An 18,000-nucleotide genomic window follows, 5' to 3' on the forward strand; every position below is an offset into this window, starting at 1 on the left:
CGGAGCTCCCGCTGTGGTGGAGACGCGTGTAGGAGATGGTAGGTGCAGTGCTTCGTCGCTCCTTCTCTCGCCGTTCGCTCTCTCTTCTCCTGCGCCACCGCCTCAATGCAGTGCGTTTGAAAGGCGCTTGTAGCATTTGTGCTGCCTTGGCACAGCCTGCAAACAGTGCGTTCTAAACGCGTTTGTGCGGCATTGAAGGCGGTGGCAACATCCCTGAGGTGATTACGAACGCACGTAGGAAGCGTTCGTTGAAAGAGGCGTCCAAAACGGAGACACTTCAGCGCGCCATTAAAATTACTACGCCGTGTACTCTCGGCGCAAGAAATGCATTCGCATTTGCTCACGATTCCCTTCGAGGAGGTGGGGGCACGTTTTTTTCAATCAAGAAAGTCGCTAGCAGATGCTGCCATCGTCGGCTGGCGAGGGCGCGTTCCGTTACTTGCGAGCTGGTAGTTCAGCGTTCATCGTAGAACGAGCGTTTCCATAGTCAACGCGCACCGTTCGATCCCTCTCGCCACACGGCGAGCGCTGAGGCGGTGGCGCCTTCTCTTGAGCTCAAGCAAAAGGACCGTCCCGAAAGCAGACGACGATGCACAATGCACGCCCACACGCCAAGACCCTAAGGTGCTTCGCCCCTAAAAATTTGGTATGGTCTTACATGACTACATGACGAACATAACTGACAAGCAGTAAAATAAAAATCATAAGATGCATGTGAGGTACGGTTTGACTTACATGCCACTCTCATGGTGCGCTCCAGGCCGTTTTTCTGGCTTCATGTAGTTACGGGGAAGACACAGACTTCAATAGTATTGATGTATGTACAACAGGTCGGGCGAGCAGCGCTGCCGATAGGAACAGCTCGCACCAGCATATCTTTTGGTCCTCCTTCTCTTCTGCCTTCTTGGTCGCGATGCCACTGGTACGTAGCTTTACCCCCAGCGGCGAAAGCCCCGTCCCGGAGCTTTAAATGTCGTTTTCACAAGCAGTGTTGTAGGGCCTAAGCCTTGAGACGTGAATGACATCACTGGACCAAACAACAGATGAAGATGGGCAGATGGAGCTAATCTCATACTTAACAGGTGTCACTTCACCCAGTATACGGTCAGTTTTTTACGACGGCCTACGCAACGATGAGGGGACCAGAGTAGCACGAGGGTACGGGGAGCGAAATGTGCGTCTCAATGTCAAGCATCGTACTGTTGCCGTTGGTTGGTTTGCGACGTCATCAGACGAGCGCGGGCCAGCTGACGGAGATGGCCGGCTTGCGCTATAGCGCCTCGTGTATACTCGCTGGTGGACGGGGTATTGGCTGAAATGATTGTGTCCAGTGGTAAAGTCAGCTCTCTTCCGTACTATAGGTAGACAGGTGAAAATCCTACTGTGTCGTGCCGCGATTAATTGTACGCGAAAGCTGCGCAGTGTAGGGCAATATCCCAGTCCTCCGTGGTCACGTGTGCGCTTCGTGGAAGCGCGCACGTGACGTGGTGTCGCAGCCTATGGTGATTCAGGCGCCGTCGTGGGCGGACGGATTCTGCCATTCTCACTGAATTGAGGTTACCTTTTACCTTGGAGGTTACGTTTTAAACAGCATTAAATTGTGCTACGCTGGTGCGTTCTTTACAAACCAGATAATGGCCTGCTTATGGTAATCACTGAATTTGTATACACAGAACACCTATCGTACTTCTGACATTCAGGTATCACGTCTATTTAGAACCTTTGTTTTTTCACATATTCAAGGCAGGCTATTTGATCTCCTTTACTCATTTTATTAAAAAGAAGCCTTTTCTCCGGTTCTCTTATGGTTCTCTATAGGGCATCATTAACGACGGCGGCGGTAGCCGTGGTGAGCGGAAGGCAACCCTCCGTATCCAGCAGGGGAACCATAAGCACCCGGCACGTAGCCTCCACCGAAACCGGCTGCACCATAGCCGTAGGGAGCGCCACCACCATAAGCTTGTCCGGCGAGTACTGGGCCGCCAGCAGCGTATTGGATACGTCCGTACGGAGCATATCCGTAAGGGCCAGCAGCGCCTGGGTAGGGGTTGTATCCGTATCTTCCGTAGCCGCTGTAGCCACCAGCGTTGTAAGGTACCGCAACCCCATCCGCGTAGCCTGCAGGTTGCAACTCCCTGTGCAGCCCCTGAGGGAACCGGTGGAACGACCGGTGCAGCGTTGAAGACAGCGTCGGCGCTGGCGCCAGCGGCGGTGCCCGGCTCGTTGGTGTCAACGGTGGCCCGGAAGCCGTTCGCATCTGCCACGTAGTTGACCCGCCGGTAGAGGCCATTGACGTCTCGGTAGCCGTATGACCCCGTTTTGATGTTGTTGGAGTCACCCTGCTCGCTGCGGAACTGTCGGTTACCGTACTCGTCCACATTATCGTAGCCAAAACTGTACGGCTGAGGTGGCTGAAAGAAATAAGGGTGGGGCCTTTGTTCAGTTGTCATGTACACCCACTTATTGAAGCGAATCAGTGCAGCAGAAAGCTATGATCGCGTATAAACTTAGTTTATTGTTGGCTAAGCTGTGGAACAGATCTCTAGTATTAAGATCACTCACACCCTAATACACACTGCTGCTGCCAAACGCAGTCGGCTGAGGTGGACTGCAAGAGATAAGACAAAAGATGTTCACCTCCATTATTCTGCCAATGTGCAAGTGAAATAACTACCACAATTACAATGACAGCGTGCAACGAGTAAAGTGACGTTATTATATTTCATATTGCAAATGAGAACCAGCCTAGCAATCCAGTTCAGTATTCTAGCTGCTTCGCAGCGCTTTCGCCTCGTACACATAGCCCTGTCGAGGAACAGCGTGAATGCCAGGAGCGGCGAAGGAAGAACTAACAGCAATACGGCAAACGCTGGCGTGCTGCCAAGCTTGATGAAAGTCGTTCTCACTACGTAGAGTGCATGCACCAAGCCCGGTAATTCTCGAAGCTCTGCACCCGAGAAGTTCAGCCAACTTCCAAGCTGGAAATTATTTGTGTGTTTGTGCCCTAGAGACTGAGCCGGAGCGTCGCGTGCGATTCAGATCTATCAAGCACGACACTATACTTAAGGTCGTACTGAGGGCTTGCTCTTTCCGGAACATTGCATGGCAGAAAAGCAGGAGCATTGTTTGCAGTTTGAGTTTTTTTATTTACTCAGCAGTGCCGTCATTGATCGGTGTTGCATTCAATGCCACGCCGTTGTCCAAGTTTTTCCTATGTGCTTTCGCAAGGAAGCGTTATCTAGCTTAGCATAACGTTTTGCCGGGTTTGACAGAACGCGACTACCATGTAAACACTTACAGACGACAAACGTACAAATATTAGCTTGCATTCAAATGTCGCCATCTTAATATGCAAGAAAGCGCATTTTTGTTCGCATTTTAACCGATAGTCACAGGAAAATTGCCTAATAACATACAGTTTTCTGTTACAAAGTGTCTTAGAATTAAATAAATAATGACTGAATGAAAGACAGAAAGTAAGGGGACACTTCACAAAATATATCTGACAACTAAAATTACTGTGGGCTGCATAGAAAGGGTATATGACATTTCCGAGCCATCGGTTCTCACACTCTTTATAGGGTTAGCTGCGACTCAGGCTCGACAAAAAAGTGGCTAGAGGTTGGTACAGGCATACCCTCAAAGTGCAATCCATGTTTGTTATCGCTGAATAAGAGAACTACATGTCTGGATCTATTTGTTAGCGAGTTGTTAAAAAATGAATAGTCACTCCTGCCATGGCATGCGATCAGACCACTTGTCACTCCTGCCATGGCAAGCAATCAGACACTCCTCTCTTACAAATGCTCGGCATTAAAACGATAAACATAGCGTGTTTGGTACCCACAGAGGCGTAGGCATCGTATCCTCTGTAAGGTGTCCCGGCAGCAGCGTAGCCACCAAAGCCAGCGCCCTGGTATCCGGCTTGCGTTGGCTGCTGGTGATGAAGTAGTCCGTGGCTTGAACCACGACGTAGACGAACAGCAGCTGCACCTAAAGTGCCACAAGAAATGTTGGTTGCTTAGACAGGACGAAAACGTTAAATCAAGTTCTACTCGGACTGTCCTGCATGTTCTGTATACACACGTAAATTACTGTTCTATATTGTATCATAGGCAGTAAGTCGTTTAATATTGGTTCACAGTTTAAAAGGCGAAATAAAGGATAGATTTGCTACGCAAGATATGCTTGTAAAAAGCTGCAACGTCTGATGCATTGAAATTGCTTATTATAATTGCCGTTGTGCAGTAAGCGGAACGTTACCAATTGCACTGTTTTTTTTATAGTCACGAAATGCCTCATTGTTTCACTACATGTTACTTGTGTTCGCTTTTTGTGAAATTCATGCCATACTTTTCCATTTCGAATGTGAAGTCTTCTGTATGTGCTGTACTTATGTTCCTTTTTTGCAGCTATTCAGAACGGACATTTGTATGTGTTCTCGAGATTCTTTTCTTATATTCTTCTTGCGTTCTCTGTGGCTCCTTAGTTCTTTTCCTTAATATTGGCATTCAGTTTCATCATTGGTTAGCACCCTGCATGGCTGGGCGGAAGCGGAGATCTCGCCTTCCGCTAAAACCTATTGACTTATCGCTGATTAACAACACTGAATTAAATACACCCTAATAAAAAGGCATATAAAACCTACCAACAATGCGCAGTTGAGTTCTCCCTTCTGTATTGACGTAGCCTAGCTGCGATGTAATTGGGACGCTCGGTCGACACCGCTCTTACGCGTCAACTAAGCGCGCTCTTGCTCTCACCTTAGACCTTTTAATTTCATGATCATTGATAGCCTGATATGCACCAGACTTTGTAAATGTTGCTGTCAGTCGGATCACATTACTGTGCAGTCGGATCACATTGTGCACTTGGTATTCATTAAATTTAATTTCTACTTCACCAAGGCAGGATTTAGCTAAAGATTCTTCTGAGCGAAATTGTTAGCATGAAGAAAGTTCTCACCGTTCTCAATATTTCGACGTTTACGGAGATCGTGAGGGTCTTTGAAACCAAGAGAGCTGCCGTCCACCGAGCGACGTTGATGCGACGACGGATGCCTTCTGACCACTTCTCGTTGGCAGCTTGCTTTTATACTACAGCCAGCGACATGTGACTCGCTGTTGCGTATTCGCTACACGTAGTTGCGGCTTAGTTTTGCTTGTTTTTCCAGAGCGCCCTCTTTCCTGTCTCATCTTACAAAACTTCACTGTCGTGCAGGGTGTCACCTTCACTACTCATTTTACGTAAGACGCGTGTTGACTACGGAACTAGTTTTGACATTCAAGTGGAGAGCGACGGTATTAGGCAGTGCCGCTTAAGGAAAGCATGGGTGCAACATTTCGAACGTTTCAGCTATCGGTAATCGTCTACGAAAGCAGTGCTACGAACATGTGCTTTTACCTGCCCGTCAAATGAATACGTGCCGCCTCCTTGGCTAATAATTTTAAGTACCAGCCGTGGTAGCTAAGCAAGTATGATGTTGTGCTGTTGGGCTCAAGCCCGCGGGTGTGGTTCTCGATTATTGCGGCCACATTTCGGTGGTGCCGAAATGCAAAAACACCCATCCAGTAAACTTTCTGTGCGCTTCAAAGAAGGAAGGTGGTCAAAGTTAATCCGTAAGCGCATGCTATGACATGTGTATTAATCAGGCAATGGTTTTAAATGCAAATGCATTTCTTAGTCGGGCTATGTCAGGCGTCCGGCGTTGTCCACGGCGCCCTCTCACATAGCAACAGCTGCGGGTGCGCGCGCTTATCCTCGCCCCTAGCAACTGGATCATGTGGTGCGAGAGAGTGTAGGAGAGGGTAGGTGCAGTGCTTCGCCGCTCCTTCTCTGGCCGTTCGCTCTCTCTCCTCCCTGCGCCCCACTCTCCCGTCGGCTCGCGCCTCGCTCTCGACCGTTCGCTGGCTGGGCGCCTCTCAGTAATAATAATAATAATATCTGGGGTTTAACGTCCCAAAACCAAGATATGATTATGAGAGACGCCGTAGTGGAGGGCTCCGGAAATTTCGACCACCTGGGGTTCTTTAACGTGCACCTAAATCTAAGTACACGGGCCTCAAACATTTTCGCCTCCATCGAAAATGCAGCCGCCGTGGCCGGGATTCGATCCCGCGACCTTCGGGTCAGCAGTCGAGCGCCATAACCACTAGACCACCGTGGCGGGGTGGGCGCCTCTCAAGGCGATGGCAGAAGTCGGTGAAGGCGAATGTCTGACGGCAACGGTACCCTCTCGGCGCAAGAAATCCATTCGCATTTCCTCACGATTCTCTTCGGGGAGGTGGGGACATTTTTTTTAACATGAAACCGCAGAAATTGTTATTACAACATTCAAAAGATATTTAGATCATTAATTCTTCAAGACAACCATGGGACAACCTTTCCGTACAATGAGCATATGCGCAGTATATTACAATATCATCTATTCCGCATATTGTTTATTTCCCTTGATGGTTACACAAATATTGAGAAATTCGTGGCGCTAGCCTTCAATTTCCTAACTGCGGCATGAGCACTTCATTCACTGTGGTTCTTGTGTTTCTTATGGCTGATTTCATTGAGATCGGTTTGTTCACGGCACGCATCGTAGAGGGGGCGCGTGAACGATTATTGTTTGGGATTCGCGCACGGCGCGCATAAGAGAAGTGGAGTTAGTTAGTTTTCCTGCTTTGTACACAACAGTGACGGCACACATTTGTCCTTCTGTGCTTCGTAACTTCATGATTGACAGTCGCGCAGGTCTATTGTACACCGTTACTCTAATGTTGGACAAACTCACTTTATAGTGCAAGCGTCCTTCTTTAAGCCTATATGGTTAGGTAGCGCACTTTCGACGGGGACAAAAGAAACAGAAAGGACACGACACGACACGTTTCTTTTGTCCCCGTCAAAAGTGCGCTACCTAACCATATAGGCATAATGATCAGTCACCAACTAGCCCAGCTCTCAACCTTATTGAACGTCCTTCTTTAAGTAGTTTCGGTTGGTAGAAGTGGGCTTTTGAACTTGAGAAAAATTAGTTGCTTTAACATGGAAAACCGAAAAACAAGAAATGGTTCGTTAGAGTTTTCACAATTGACTACATTATTCAATATTTCTATACCTCAGACAAAAAAAAAGTCTGCACAAGATCGCATACTATTTTTTTTAAGGTTTCCATGTTCCGCTTTTGTGTATTTTATTCGGAGAACAGTTCATAACACATAATAGATGCGCTTATTTTGTTACGTTTATTAACGAGCAGCATGATCGTGAGTTCGCAACTTTCGTAAGCAAGCCTGGTAATAATCACAATAGATGGTCAAATAAAAAAATTTAATTGTCAGCGGGAATCTCACGTCCTATTGCTATTTTGACGAAGCCTGTAAAGGAGACACTTTCAGGAAGAGAGCACTGAAGTCTGTTCCCATATCGGCTACACTGTTGCGCTAACAAAATGGTAACTGAGAGGAGTGCAAGAAAATTACACGGGCAAGTGTTGTGCCTACTGAAAGTCGAAGTCATGGAGTAATGGTTTATCACGCCTAATGTTTTTTAACACGATAGTGTTTTATGCCGGGGTCAACCAAGACTCTCATAACGTATTTCCGTCACGGAAATACGTCAGCAAAATGTACATAATGAGATGGCAAAGAAAAAAAAACGAGAAAAAAAGTTCCCTAAACGGGAGGGGAACCCACGACATCTCGGTCCGCGACGATAGGTGACGGATGCTCTACACTCTGAGAATCAATCCAGTATTTGTAGAGTATTTCTGCCACACAACAATAATCATCATCAGACTTGCTCGCGTTTCCTTTCTTGAAAACCCGGCTCTCGTCACCCTCCTATCAAGAATGCTATGTCATGCTGATAACGCGCGTGCACCGCGGTGATAACGCGAGGAAAGTGCGCGAAACTGTGCCAATAGTTACGAGAAGTGCTTTAGCGTTTGCTATCCAGGGAGGAACCTATTGCAGTCTATTACTCAGAAACCTTGTTCAGCATTTTACTGTCTGTAATGAAATAATAAAAATAGAAAATACGACGTTTTGCGCGAAAGGAGAACCACTTATGGCAATTGAGAATTATTAGACAACTATGAGCTAGGCTTGAGGTTGTTATTGCGCGTGTGTATGCGAGTGTGGCGAGCCGAATGCCGCTCTAATTATTTTGGCGACGTGAGCTACCAACTGGCCCAACAGCAAGTTCTTCTAGCGTTAAGTAATGTCCACACCTGCAGTAAACATTTGCTTAGAAATGAATTACAATTACAGTGTCAGGCATACGCAAGATAACACAAACATATCTTATTCGATAACTGTGAATACTTGCTGTGGTAAGGCTGGCTTGTTAAAGAATGCGTGCCTTGGGGCAATGAACTTTGCTGGTTGCTTCTGGCTTCTACGCTTGTCCGATACTCGAAGTTACGCGACCACCACACCAGGCGCGCGGGAAAACAGAGCACGTACAGTAAGCAGCGATCGAGGCTCACCAAGGCTTCAACCTCTGCAATATATGAGAAACAAGCCGAGGTTGGGCGCATCGTGCGGCGCTCAGCTGTGCGGCCGAACTTCAGCATGGCCGAACTTCAGCACGACATTGTCCTCCCCGAGACATAGGCATGAGTGCTTCCGACGTAATGAACCGTTCTGACAAAAATTGCTGCCGTGTCAAATTCATCATTGAAATTTTCTATTTCTACTGAAATTTTGTTACCGTAAGCCTATATATATATATATATATATATATATATATATATATATATATATATATATATACATGTGTATATATATATATATAAGGTGTATAAGCAAGCGTTCTATCCTGTATTTTGTTTTCTTTGCCATATTAAAAACTCTAATAATGCGACAGATCATACGTCAATGCCTTATATTTTGTTCAGTCAGCCATCAATCACTGATATATTTATTTGCCTACCACCGTGACAGTTCACTGACTTTACTGTCGTACAATAAAATATGCTTTATGTAAAGCCCTGGTGTCTGCCCACCATGCATTGCCTCCACATGAATGATATACCACGTATTTCAAGAAATGTGTTCGAAATCCTGAAAAACATTACACCATCTCCCGCTAAAGGGGACCATGAGGCGATGCGAAGCCGGAGCACTTGCACGATCGCGTTCCGTTGGCGTTCGTTGGGCATGCTACCGACCTCGCGTCGTGGAAGGCGAAGAGGAACGCTACACGCGTCTTGTCTTCCCTCTAGCCTGGCCGTTCATTCTCACAGGGCGAGCGGGGAACGCGGTCGACAGGCGGGCGAGAGGGGGGCAGCGTAGGAGTGGAGAGAGAAGCGGAGGGGACGCGCATGCGCTCGAGCTCATCGCAGCGTTGAGCAGGAGAGAATTTCGGCATGTCTAGCCCGCGTTTCAGAGGAAGAGTGGAAAGGGAGAGGGGAGAGGGGAAGTGGAGAGGGGGAGAGGGAAGGGGGGAGGGTGAGTGAAGAGGGTATGCGCATGCGCAGTAAGGTTGGTCACGCCGCACACCACCACCACCACCACCACCAGATTGAGCTCCGCCTTAAGATACTTCGCATCTAATAAGACAAATGTGAAATTTGTTCGATGCCTTCACAATTACTTCTTCCGGAGTTGCAGGCACCTTAAGATGGCAAAAGACATTATTTGTGACAGTACCTAAACAAGTTAAATTATTTAATTTTTATAACTAAAAAACACAGTAAAGCACTAAAATTAGGTTATTTAAGACCTACGTCATCTACACCTCCAAAATGCACCAAATTGCTAATGTACATGTCGGTCCACTGTTTACAGGGAACATACGAGCGCGTGGCTCGTGGTCGGCGCAGCGCCACGCACAGGAAGCGGCGAAACGCAACTGCATGCGCAAACGACGCAGGGTCGGCGCATGACGCGCGTCGTCTGCTATTGTAAAAGTCGAGCGCGATTTGAAGGTGATTGCGCGAACTACAACGTCGCCACGACCCAGAATACTCTTTCGGGGAGAGGGACGTATCAGCCAAGCTTCACTCACTCTTTTTGCTGTTCCTTAAGCAGCGATCACTCTCGTCTGAGGAAGGCACATTTTCAGTTTTTTATGACAACGCGATATATAAGCAAGCCGTTAAAACGAAGCAGTGCCAAGCACCAACTTTGCCAGATCTTTCCCAGGAATTTTCTTGTCGTCCGCGGAGATAAGCGCCAACGAAGACTATACTTGACCGCAACATATGGAAAGCTTCAAATAGAGAGAAACAGTGTAGAGTTCGTCGTAAGGGCGATTGTTGTAGCATGGAACAGCCAGCGAGGGCGAGAAGAATGCATATCCTTGATTTTCACTGTTCCGAAACGTGCCGCTAGGCCCCTGGGACGCTAGGCCGATTGACGCTAGTGCGATAACCTTCATATCGCGCTCGACTGTACCACCCCTTCGCGCTGCTCGCGCGCGGCAGCCGCCCTGTCGTGCAATCGCACGACAAGAGCCATGCGAAAATTTTGAGCGACACATTGCACCTCACGCATGGCATGCAATCAGGAGATTACAATGTTCATTTCAGGTATTCAGGAACAGAAAGCCGAAATAAAACAAAAGACATTCGCACTGACGGCCTTGCAGCGCGGTAAATCTCCGTTAACTTCCTATACACCCCTTATTCCTCGGTGTAGACATTCATAAAGAGGGATTCGCCCAAACCGTTTTTTTTGCGTGGCTGTGCAATTGCACGCCAGGGCCGTGACAGCCGGGCACGCGCGAGCAATGTGAAGGGATAGTCAAGGTGGACGATTGGGCGAGTTGGTGATTCATGATCGACGTATGTATACCCCGCGGTAGTAAACACGGACGACAAGAAGATACAAGGACAAGCGCAGACTATCAACTGAAGGTTTATTTTTCACAAACCACATATATATGACAGAAACAGAAAAAGTTGATAGTCTGCGCTTGTCTTGTATCTTCTTGTCGTCCGTGTTTACTACCGCGGGGTATACATACGTCGATCATGAAGGGATGGTTCAGAAGCAGGCGACGCGGGACAAGTGCCGCCCCTACGTCGCTTTGCGCATGCGCTTGTTTTTTGCCGCTTCCTGTGCATGGCGCTGCGAGGAACGTGAGCTACGCGCTTGCCTGTTCACGCCAATAGTGGACCGACCCGTACAAAAACGCTCACTCGCCCAATATTAGAGTACGCTTCATGCGTGTGGAATCTATGCAAACTATGTGACATGAATAAAATTGAGTCTGTGCAAAGGAAGGCTGTTCGTTTGACCTGTCATCGCGATGACCGTGAATTTTTCCCCTTTATCTGCAATGACGTCTTTAAAGTTACCTCCATTATGCACCAGACGTGACATCGACTCTATGAAACTTTTGCATTCATTTGTTCACTTATCATGCCGGCTATCTAATGATAACTACATCGCGTATGCTAGTGTTCTGCCAACTAGACGTGGTCACAATTTTAACTTACAGCCATTTTTTGCGCGCAATGATATGTTGAAATAGAGTTTTTTTCCTAGAGTTAGTCAATACTGGAATGATCTGCTTGGTGCGGTTCAAGAAAATAATTTATCTGATTTTTCAGAGAAATTTTGTACGACAATCCTCCTCTATTTGTCTCATTTTGTACCCCATTGTGTTCAGGAGGTGGCGATATATGTTCCTGTTGAAGCACTTGTTGAGATATTACTGTTTAAATTATTTCCTTTTCTATTTATCTACCCCACACCTGCAATAGCCCTGCATTGGGCTACATTATTTGAAAATGAAATAAAAGTACTAGTATTCGGCACATCTCACACCTTGTGGTAATCGGTTTTATGCGAAGCAATGAGCGCGTTTTTTCCTAGCGTTGCGAGGTGATCAACGTGTTTTTGTAAGCGTAGTAGTTGTGTGCACATCGTGACTTTACCAGGCACATTGACTACACTGACGATTAAAAGGTAACTTTTGGTATGATTTAACGTTAGCACTCCCTTTGGTGCACAGTCGTCAGTATTATCGAAATGAAGTGCGCTTTGCGGTGCAAAGATGTGATTATCATACGTAACTTTTGTTTGCGTCTTCCTCCGGGGCCGAGCAACACTTCAATATAGCTTGCTGAATCACAGGAATGCAAATGTAATGTTTTATTAGACTTCTATAAAAGCGGCTCGAACATTTGAACCACAATTGAAGTCAACCCGGCATGAGGCCTCTATCATAAGAAAACATATGCATTTTTACTGCTTTGTTATAAAATTACATAGCCAGCACTGCAACTTCAATTAACGTTGAACCGATATTACGCCTGCATAGGGCGTTTTTGCAAAGCAGTTTCAAGACGTGGTGTGGCTCTGTCGTGGAATATCTGACTGCGACGCAGAATGCTTAGGTTCGATTCCTGCTGGGATTCTGATTTGCATTCTTTGCATTCGTCGGGTCAACGCTGCCGATGTCGTTGTTTCTTTACGCTTTCGCATTTAAATGACCAATGTCAGTTATCGCCGTTCCTGGGAGGATATAAACTGCCAATCACCTCAGGCGCATACCCGCTTACCGTGGCCCGTGGTATACAAGTATGTGCCACACCCGCACACCACGGCATACCGTATACGTATACCGTATGTGTGTCTGGGCTCCAAACATTGCATTACCGTCTTCCAGGTGTTTTGAACAATTGTAATTAACAAATGATGGTGTGTATATTGTCTAAAGCTGGTACGTTACATCGGGTGTGCTGATTGTGTTGTTCATGAATGTTAGGTGATGTTTGGTATGCTTAATTATTTCAGTCCATTTATTCATTGCTTTGTTATGAATAGTGTTTATGTGTATTTCAGAGTTTTATTTATTATGTTCTCTGATGGGCCACATGCGTGTTTTTTCTTTCGGTATTGTCGCTTTCTGCTGTCTGTATATTTGTAATTTTCTATTTTTGTAATTTTGTTATTTTCTGGGCTAAGGGGCCAGTCATGCTGTGAAATGCGGCTTTCCTGTCAAGCCAAACCACGGGTATACTGTACTCTTGGGTACATGCCACGTGGTTGAATAAACTGAAACTCAAACATGTGCTCGTGGTCTTTCGCGTGCTCTTCAGAAGCGAATAAATGAGGGGTAAGTTGGCGTTGCAGGCTGCAAACTGTGTACGCGTTCGACCTTTGGAGGATGGCAGCCCCCAACGCCGCACACGTAAAACAAAGCATACATTTAGCATTCATAGCTGAGCATACGTTTTAGATGCGAAGCATCTCTTGCTCGGGGGTATGGGCGTCGCGGCGTGGGCGTCCGCACTCGCACTATGCATGCGAAAATCTCCTCCTTCCCTCTCTCCAACAGCTGCGCGTTACTCCCTCCACTTCTCTCCGAGCACCTGCTTGCGCTTCTCCTGCGTTCTCGCTTCTGCTCTCGCGGCGCATGCACTACTCTCCTCCTCTAGTCTTCTCTCCTGCAAGCGGGTAGAGCGCTGCGTGCGTTGTCCAGCGCTTGCTTTGGTTGACTCCTCTGAAATGCGGGCTGGACATGCCGAAAGTCTCTCCTGCGCAACGCCGCGATGAGCGCCAACGCATGCGCGTGCCCTCCCCCCCTCCTCTCTCCTCTCCTACGCTTGCCCCCCTCTCATGCGCCTGTCGACCGCGTTCCCCACTCGCCCTGTGAGAATTAAAGGCCGGGCTAGAGGGAAGACACGACGCGCGTAGTGTTCCTATTCGCGTTCCACGACGCGCGCTCGGTAGCATGCCCAACAAACGCCAACGGAACGCGATCGTGCAAGTGCTCCGCCTTCGCATCGCCTCATGGTCCCCTTTAGCGGGAGATGGTGAAATTTTTTTGTTACGCACGTGGCGTTTCAGCAGTGCCCCCTCCCCTAACGCAACGCTGTGTATGCCACGTGTACATTGTTTACCCCGTCAGCTTCGTGGAAGCGCACACAAAGCCTTCGGCGTCGCAGCCAATGAGAATTTAGGTGCCGTCATGGGCTGACGGATTCTGCCGTTCTCACTCAATTGACGGTAACCTTTTAACTTGAAGGTTACATTTTAAACAGCATTAAATTGTGCTTGCGCTCGTGCATATCTTTACAAACTAGATAATGGATTGCCTATGGTAATCACTGAATTTGTACACACAGAACACCTATCGTACTTCTGACATTCAGACCTATTTAGAACCTTTGTTTTTTCATATAATCAAGGCAGGCTATTGGTACTTCTTTACTCACTTTATTTTAAAAAACCTGTTCTCCGGTTCACCTATGGTTCTCAATAAGGCGTCATTAACGACGGCGGCGGTAGCCGTGGTGAGTGGAAGGCAACCCTCCGTATCCAGCAGCGGAAGCATAAGCACCCGGCACGTAGCCTCCATTGAAACCGGCTGCACCGTAACCGTAGGGAGCGCTACCACCATATGCTTGTCCGCCGAGTGCTGGGCCGCCAGCTGTGTATCCGATAGATCCGTACGGAGCGTATCCGGAAGCTCCAGCAGCGCCTGAGTAGGGGTTGTATCCGTATCTTCCGTAGTCGTTGTATCCACCAGCGTTGTAAGGTGTCGCAACTCCAGCCGCGTAGCCTGCAGGTACAACTACCTGTGCAGGTCCTGAGGGAACCGGTGGAACGACCGGTGCAGCGTTGAAGACAGCGTCGGCGCTGGCACCTGGGGCAGTGCCCGGCTCGTTGGTGTCCACGGTGGCACGGAAGCCGTTCGCATCTGCCACATAGTTGACCCGCCGGTAGAGGCCATTGACGTCTCGGTAGCCGTACGACCCCGTTTTGATGTTGTTGGAGTCACCCTGCTCGCTGCGGAACATTCGGTTACCGTACTCGTCCACATTATCGTAGCCGAAACTGTACGGCTGAGGTGGCTGAAACAAATAAGCGTGAGGTCTTTTTTCAGTTGTCGTGTACACCTACTTACAGAAGCGAATCACTGCAGCAGAAAGCTATGATCGCGTATAAACTTAGTTTATTGGTGGCTAAGCTGTGGAACAGCAGCTCTACAGTAAGATCAATCATAGCTTTGTAATACACACTGCTGCTGCCAAAAGCAGTCGGCTGAGGTGACTGTAAGAGATAAGACAAAAGATGTTCACCTCCATTATTCTGCCAATGTGCAAGTGAAATAACTACCACAATTACAATGACAGCGTGCAACGAGTGGAGTGACGTCATTATATTTCATATTGCAAATGAGAACCAGCCTAGCAATCCAGTTCAGTATTCTAGCTGCTTCGCAGCGCTTTCGCCTCGTACACATCGCCCTGTCGAGGAACAGCGTGAATGCCAGGAGCGGCGAAGGAAGAAGTAACAGCAATACGGCAAACGCTGGCGTGCTGCCAAGCTTGATGAAAGTCGTTCTCACTACGTAGAGTGCATGCACCAAGCCCGGTAATTCTCGAAGCTCTGCACCCGAGAAGTTCAGCCAACTTCCAAGCTGGAAATTATTTGTGTGTTTGTGCCCTAGAGACTGAGCCGGAGCGTCGCGTGCAATTCAGATCTATCGAGCACGACACTATACTTAAGGTCGTAGTGAGGGCTTGCTCTTTCGGGAACATAGAAAAGGTATATGACATTCCCGAGCCATCAGTTCTCACACTCTTTTAGAGGGTTAGCTACGGGTCAGGCTCGATAAAAAAAGTGGCTGGAGGTTGGTACAGGCATGCCCTCAAATAGCAATCCATGTTTGTTATGGCTAAATAAGAGAACTAGATATCTGGATCTATTTGTTACCGAGTTGTTGAAAAAATGGATAGTAACTCCTGCCATGGGATGCGGTCAGGCCACTTTTCACTCCTGCTATGACAAGCGATCAGACATACCCGTCTTACAAATGCGCAACGTTAAAACGATAAACAGAGCGTGTTTGGTACCCACAGAGGAGTAGGCATCGTATCCTCTGTAAGGTGTCCCGGCAGCAGCGTAGCCACCGAAGCCAGCGCCCTGGTATCCAGCTTGCGTTGGCTGCTGGTGGTGGAGTAGTCCATGGGTTTGAACCACGACGTAGACGAGCAGCAGTTGCACCTAAAGTTCCACGAGTAATGATTGCTTAGACAGGACGAAAACATTAAATCAAGTTCTCCTTGGGACTTCCCTGCGTGTTCTGTATACGCAGCTAAATTACTGTTCTGTATTGTACCCATAGCCAGTAAGTTGTTTAATAATGGTACACAGTTTACAACGCGAACTAAAGAATAGATTTGCTACGCATGATATGCTTGTAAAAAGCTGCACGTATGAGGCATTGAAATTGCTTCTATAATTGCCGTTCTTATAGTGAGTCGAATGTTTTCAACTGCACTGTCTTTTTATAGCCCCAAAGTGCCTCATTGTTTGACGGTAAGTTACATGTATTGGCTTTTTGTGAAATTCATGCCAGACTGCATTGCCATTTCGAATGCAAAGTCTTTACATGTGCTGTATTTATGCTACTTTTATGCAGCTATTCAAAATGAACGTTTGTATTCGTTCTCGAGATTCTTTTCTTCCTTACTTTCTTTTTGCGTTTGCTGCGGCTCCTTTAATTTGTTTTTCCTTTACTTTGGCATTCACAGTCATCATATATGTATAGCACCATCTATGACTGGGCGGAAGCGGATATCTCGCCCTTCCGCTCAAACTTTATTACTTATCACTGACACAGCAAACACCGAATTAAATACAGCCCTGGTAAAAGGCATATAAACCCACCAATAATGCGCAGTAGAGTTCTCCATTCTGTATTGACGTAGCATAGCTGCGATGTAATGGGACGCTCGGTCGACACCGCTCTTACGCGTCAAGTAAGCGAGCTCTTGCTCTCACCTTGGACCTTTTACTTTTCTCGTCATTGATAGTCTGATATTAATCAGGCCTTGTAAATGTTACATGTAGTGCAGTTGGATCACATTGCGCACTTGGTATTCAATAAACTTAACTTCTACAGCACGAACACAGGATTTAGCTAAAGATTCTCCTTAGCGGAATTGTTACCATTAAGAAAATTCTCACCGTTGTCGACATTTCGACGTTTACGGAGATTCTGGACGTCTTTTATACCAGGAAAGCTGCTGTCCACCGAGTGACGTTGATGCGACGGCGGAAGCCTTCTGACCGATTCGCGTGGGCAGCTTGCTTTTATACTCCAGCCAGCGGCATTTTCTGGCTGTTGCGTATTCGCTACACGCAGTTGCGACTTAGTTTGCTTGTTTTTCTAGAGCGCCCTCTTTCCTCTCTCATCTTACAAAACTTCACTGTCGTGCAGGGTGTCACCTAGACTACTCACTTTATGTAGAGGCGTGCCCACTACGGAACTAATCTCGACATGCAAGTCGAGAGCGACGGTATTGCGCAGGGACGCTTATGGAACGCATGGGTGCACCATTCAGTACGTTTCAGCTACCTGTAATCGTCTACGAAAGCACCGCTGAGAACTTGCGCGTTTATCCGCCCGTCAAATGAATACGTGCAGCCTCCTTGGCTAACAACTTTAAGCACCAGCAGTGGTAGCTAACCAAGTATGCTGTTTTGCTTGCTGGGATCACGCCCGTGGGTGTGGTTCTCGATTATTGCGGCCATGTTTCGGGTGGTGCCGAAATGCAAGAACATCCCACATAGTGAACTTAAGTGAGCTACCAAAGAAGCAAGGTGGTCAAGTTAATCGGTAGCACACGCTATGGCATGTCTAATAATCACGCGTTCGATTCTGAATCTGAACGGCAGAAATTTTTATTACAGCATTCACTACTATTTTTTTTTTAATCTTAGTTTGTCAAGACAAACCGTTGGACAACCTTTCCGTAGAAGGAGCATATGCCCTGTATATTACACTATCATCTCTTCCGCATATGTTATCTTTCCTTGAGTTGCACAAATATTAAGAAATCGTGACGCTAACCATCAGTTCCCTAACCGCGACATTAGCACTTCATTAAGTGTTGTCTTATGTTCTAACGGCTGATTTCATGAGATCAGTTGTTCACGCACGCATCGTAGAGAGGTAGTGTAAACGGTTATGTTGGGATCACGCACGGCGCTCATAAGAGAAGTGGAGGGGAACGGTTAGTTTTCATGCTTTGTACACAAAAGT

The 18,000-nt window shown here is 47.2% G+C and overlaps 1 protein-coding gene across 1 annotated transcript in view; it reads right to left on the bottom strand.

The window, feature by feature from the left end:
• LOC119385557 (uncharacterized) overlaps nucleotides 1–16,934 on the bottom strand; it is a 27,465-nt gene extending 10,531 nt beyond the window's left edge. The window contains exons 1-3 of the mRNA XM_037652974.2: nucleotides 16,923–16,934; nucleotides 15,810–15,956; nucleotides 14,525–14,800 (exon numbers count right to left, since the gene is read on the bottom strand). Of these exons, the coding sequence (XP_037508902.2) occupies nucleotides 14,525–14,800; nucleotides 15,810–15,956; nucleotides 16,923–16,934 (435 nt within the window). The remainder of the gene's footprint in view (nucleotides 1–14,524; nucleotides 14,801–15,809; nucleotides 15,957–16,922) is intronic.
• Nucleotides 16,935–18,000: the final 1,066 nt, after the last annotated feature.

This window comes from Rhipicephalus sanguineus, chromosome 3 (genome assembly GCF_013339695.2).
Source record: "Rhipicephalus sanguineus isolate Rsan-2018 chromosome 3, BIME_Rsan_1.4, whole genome shotgun sequence".
NCBI classification, from domain to species: Eukaryota; Metazoa; Arthropoda; class Arachnida; order Ixodida; family Ixodidae; genus Rhipicephalus; species Rhipicephalus sanguineus.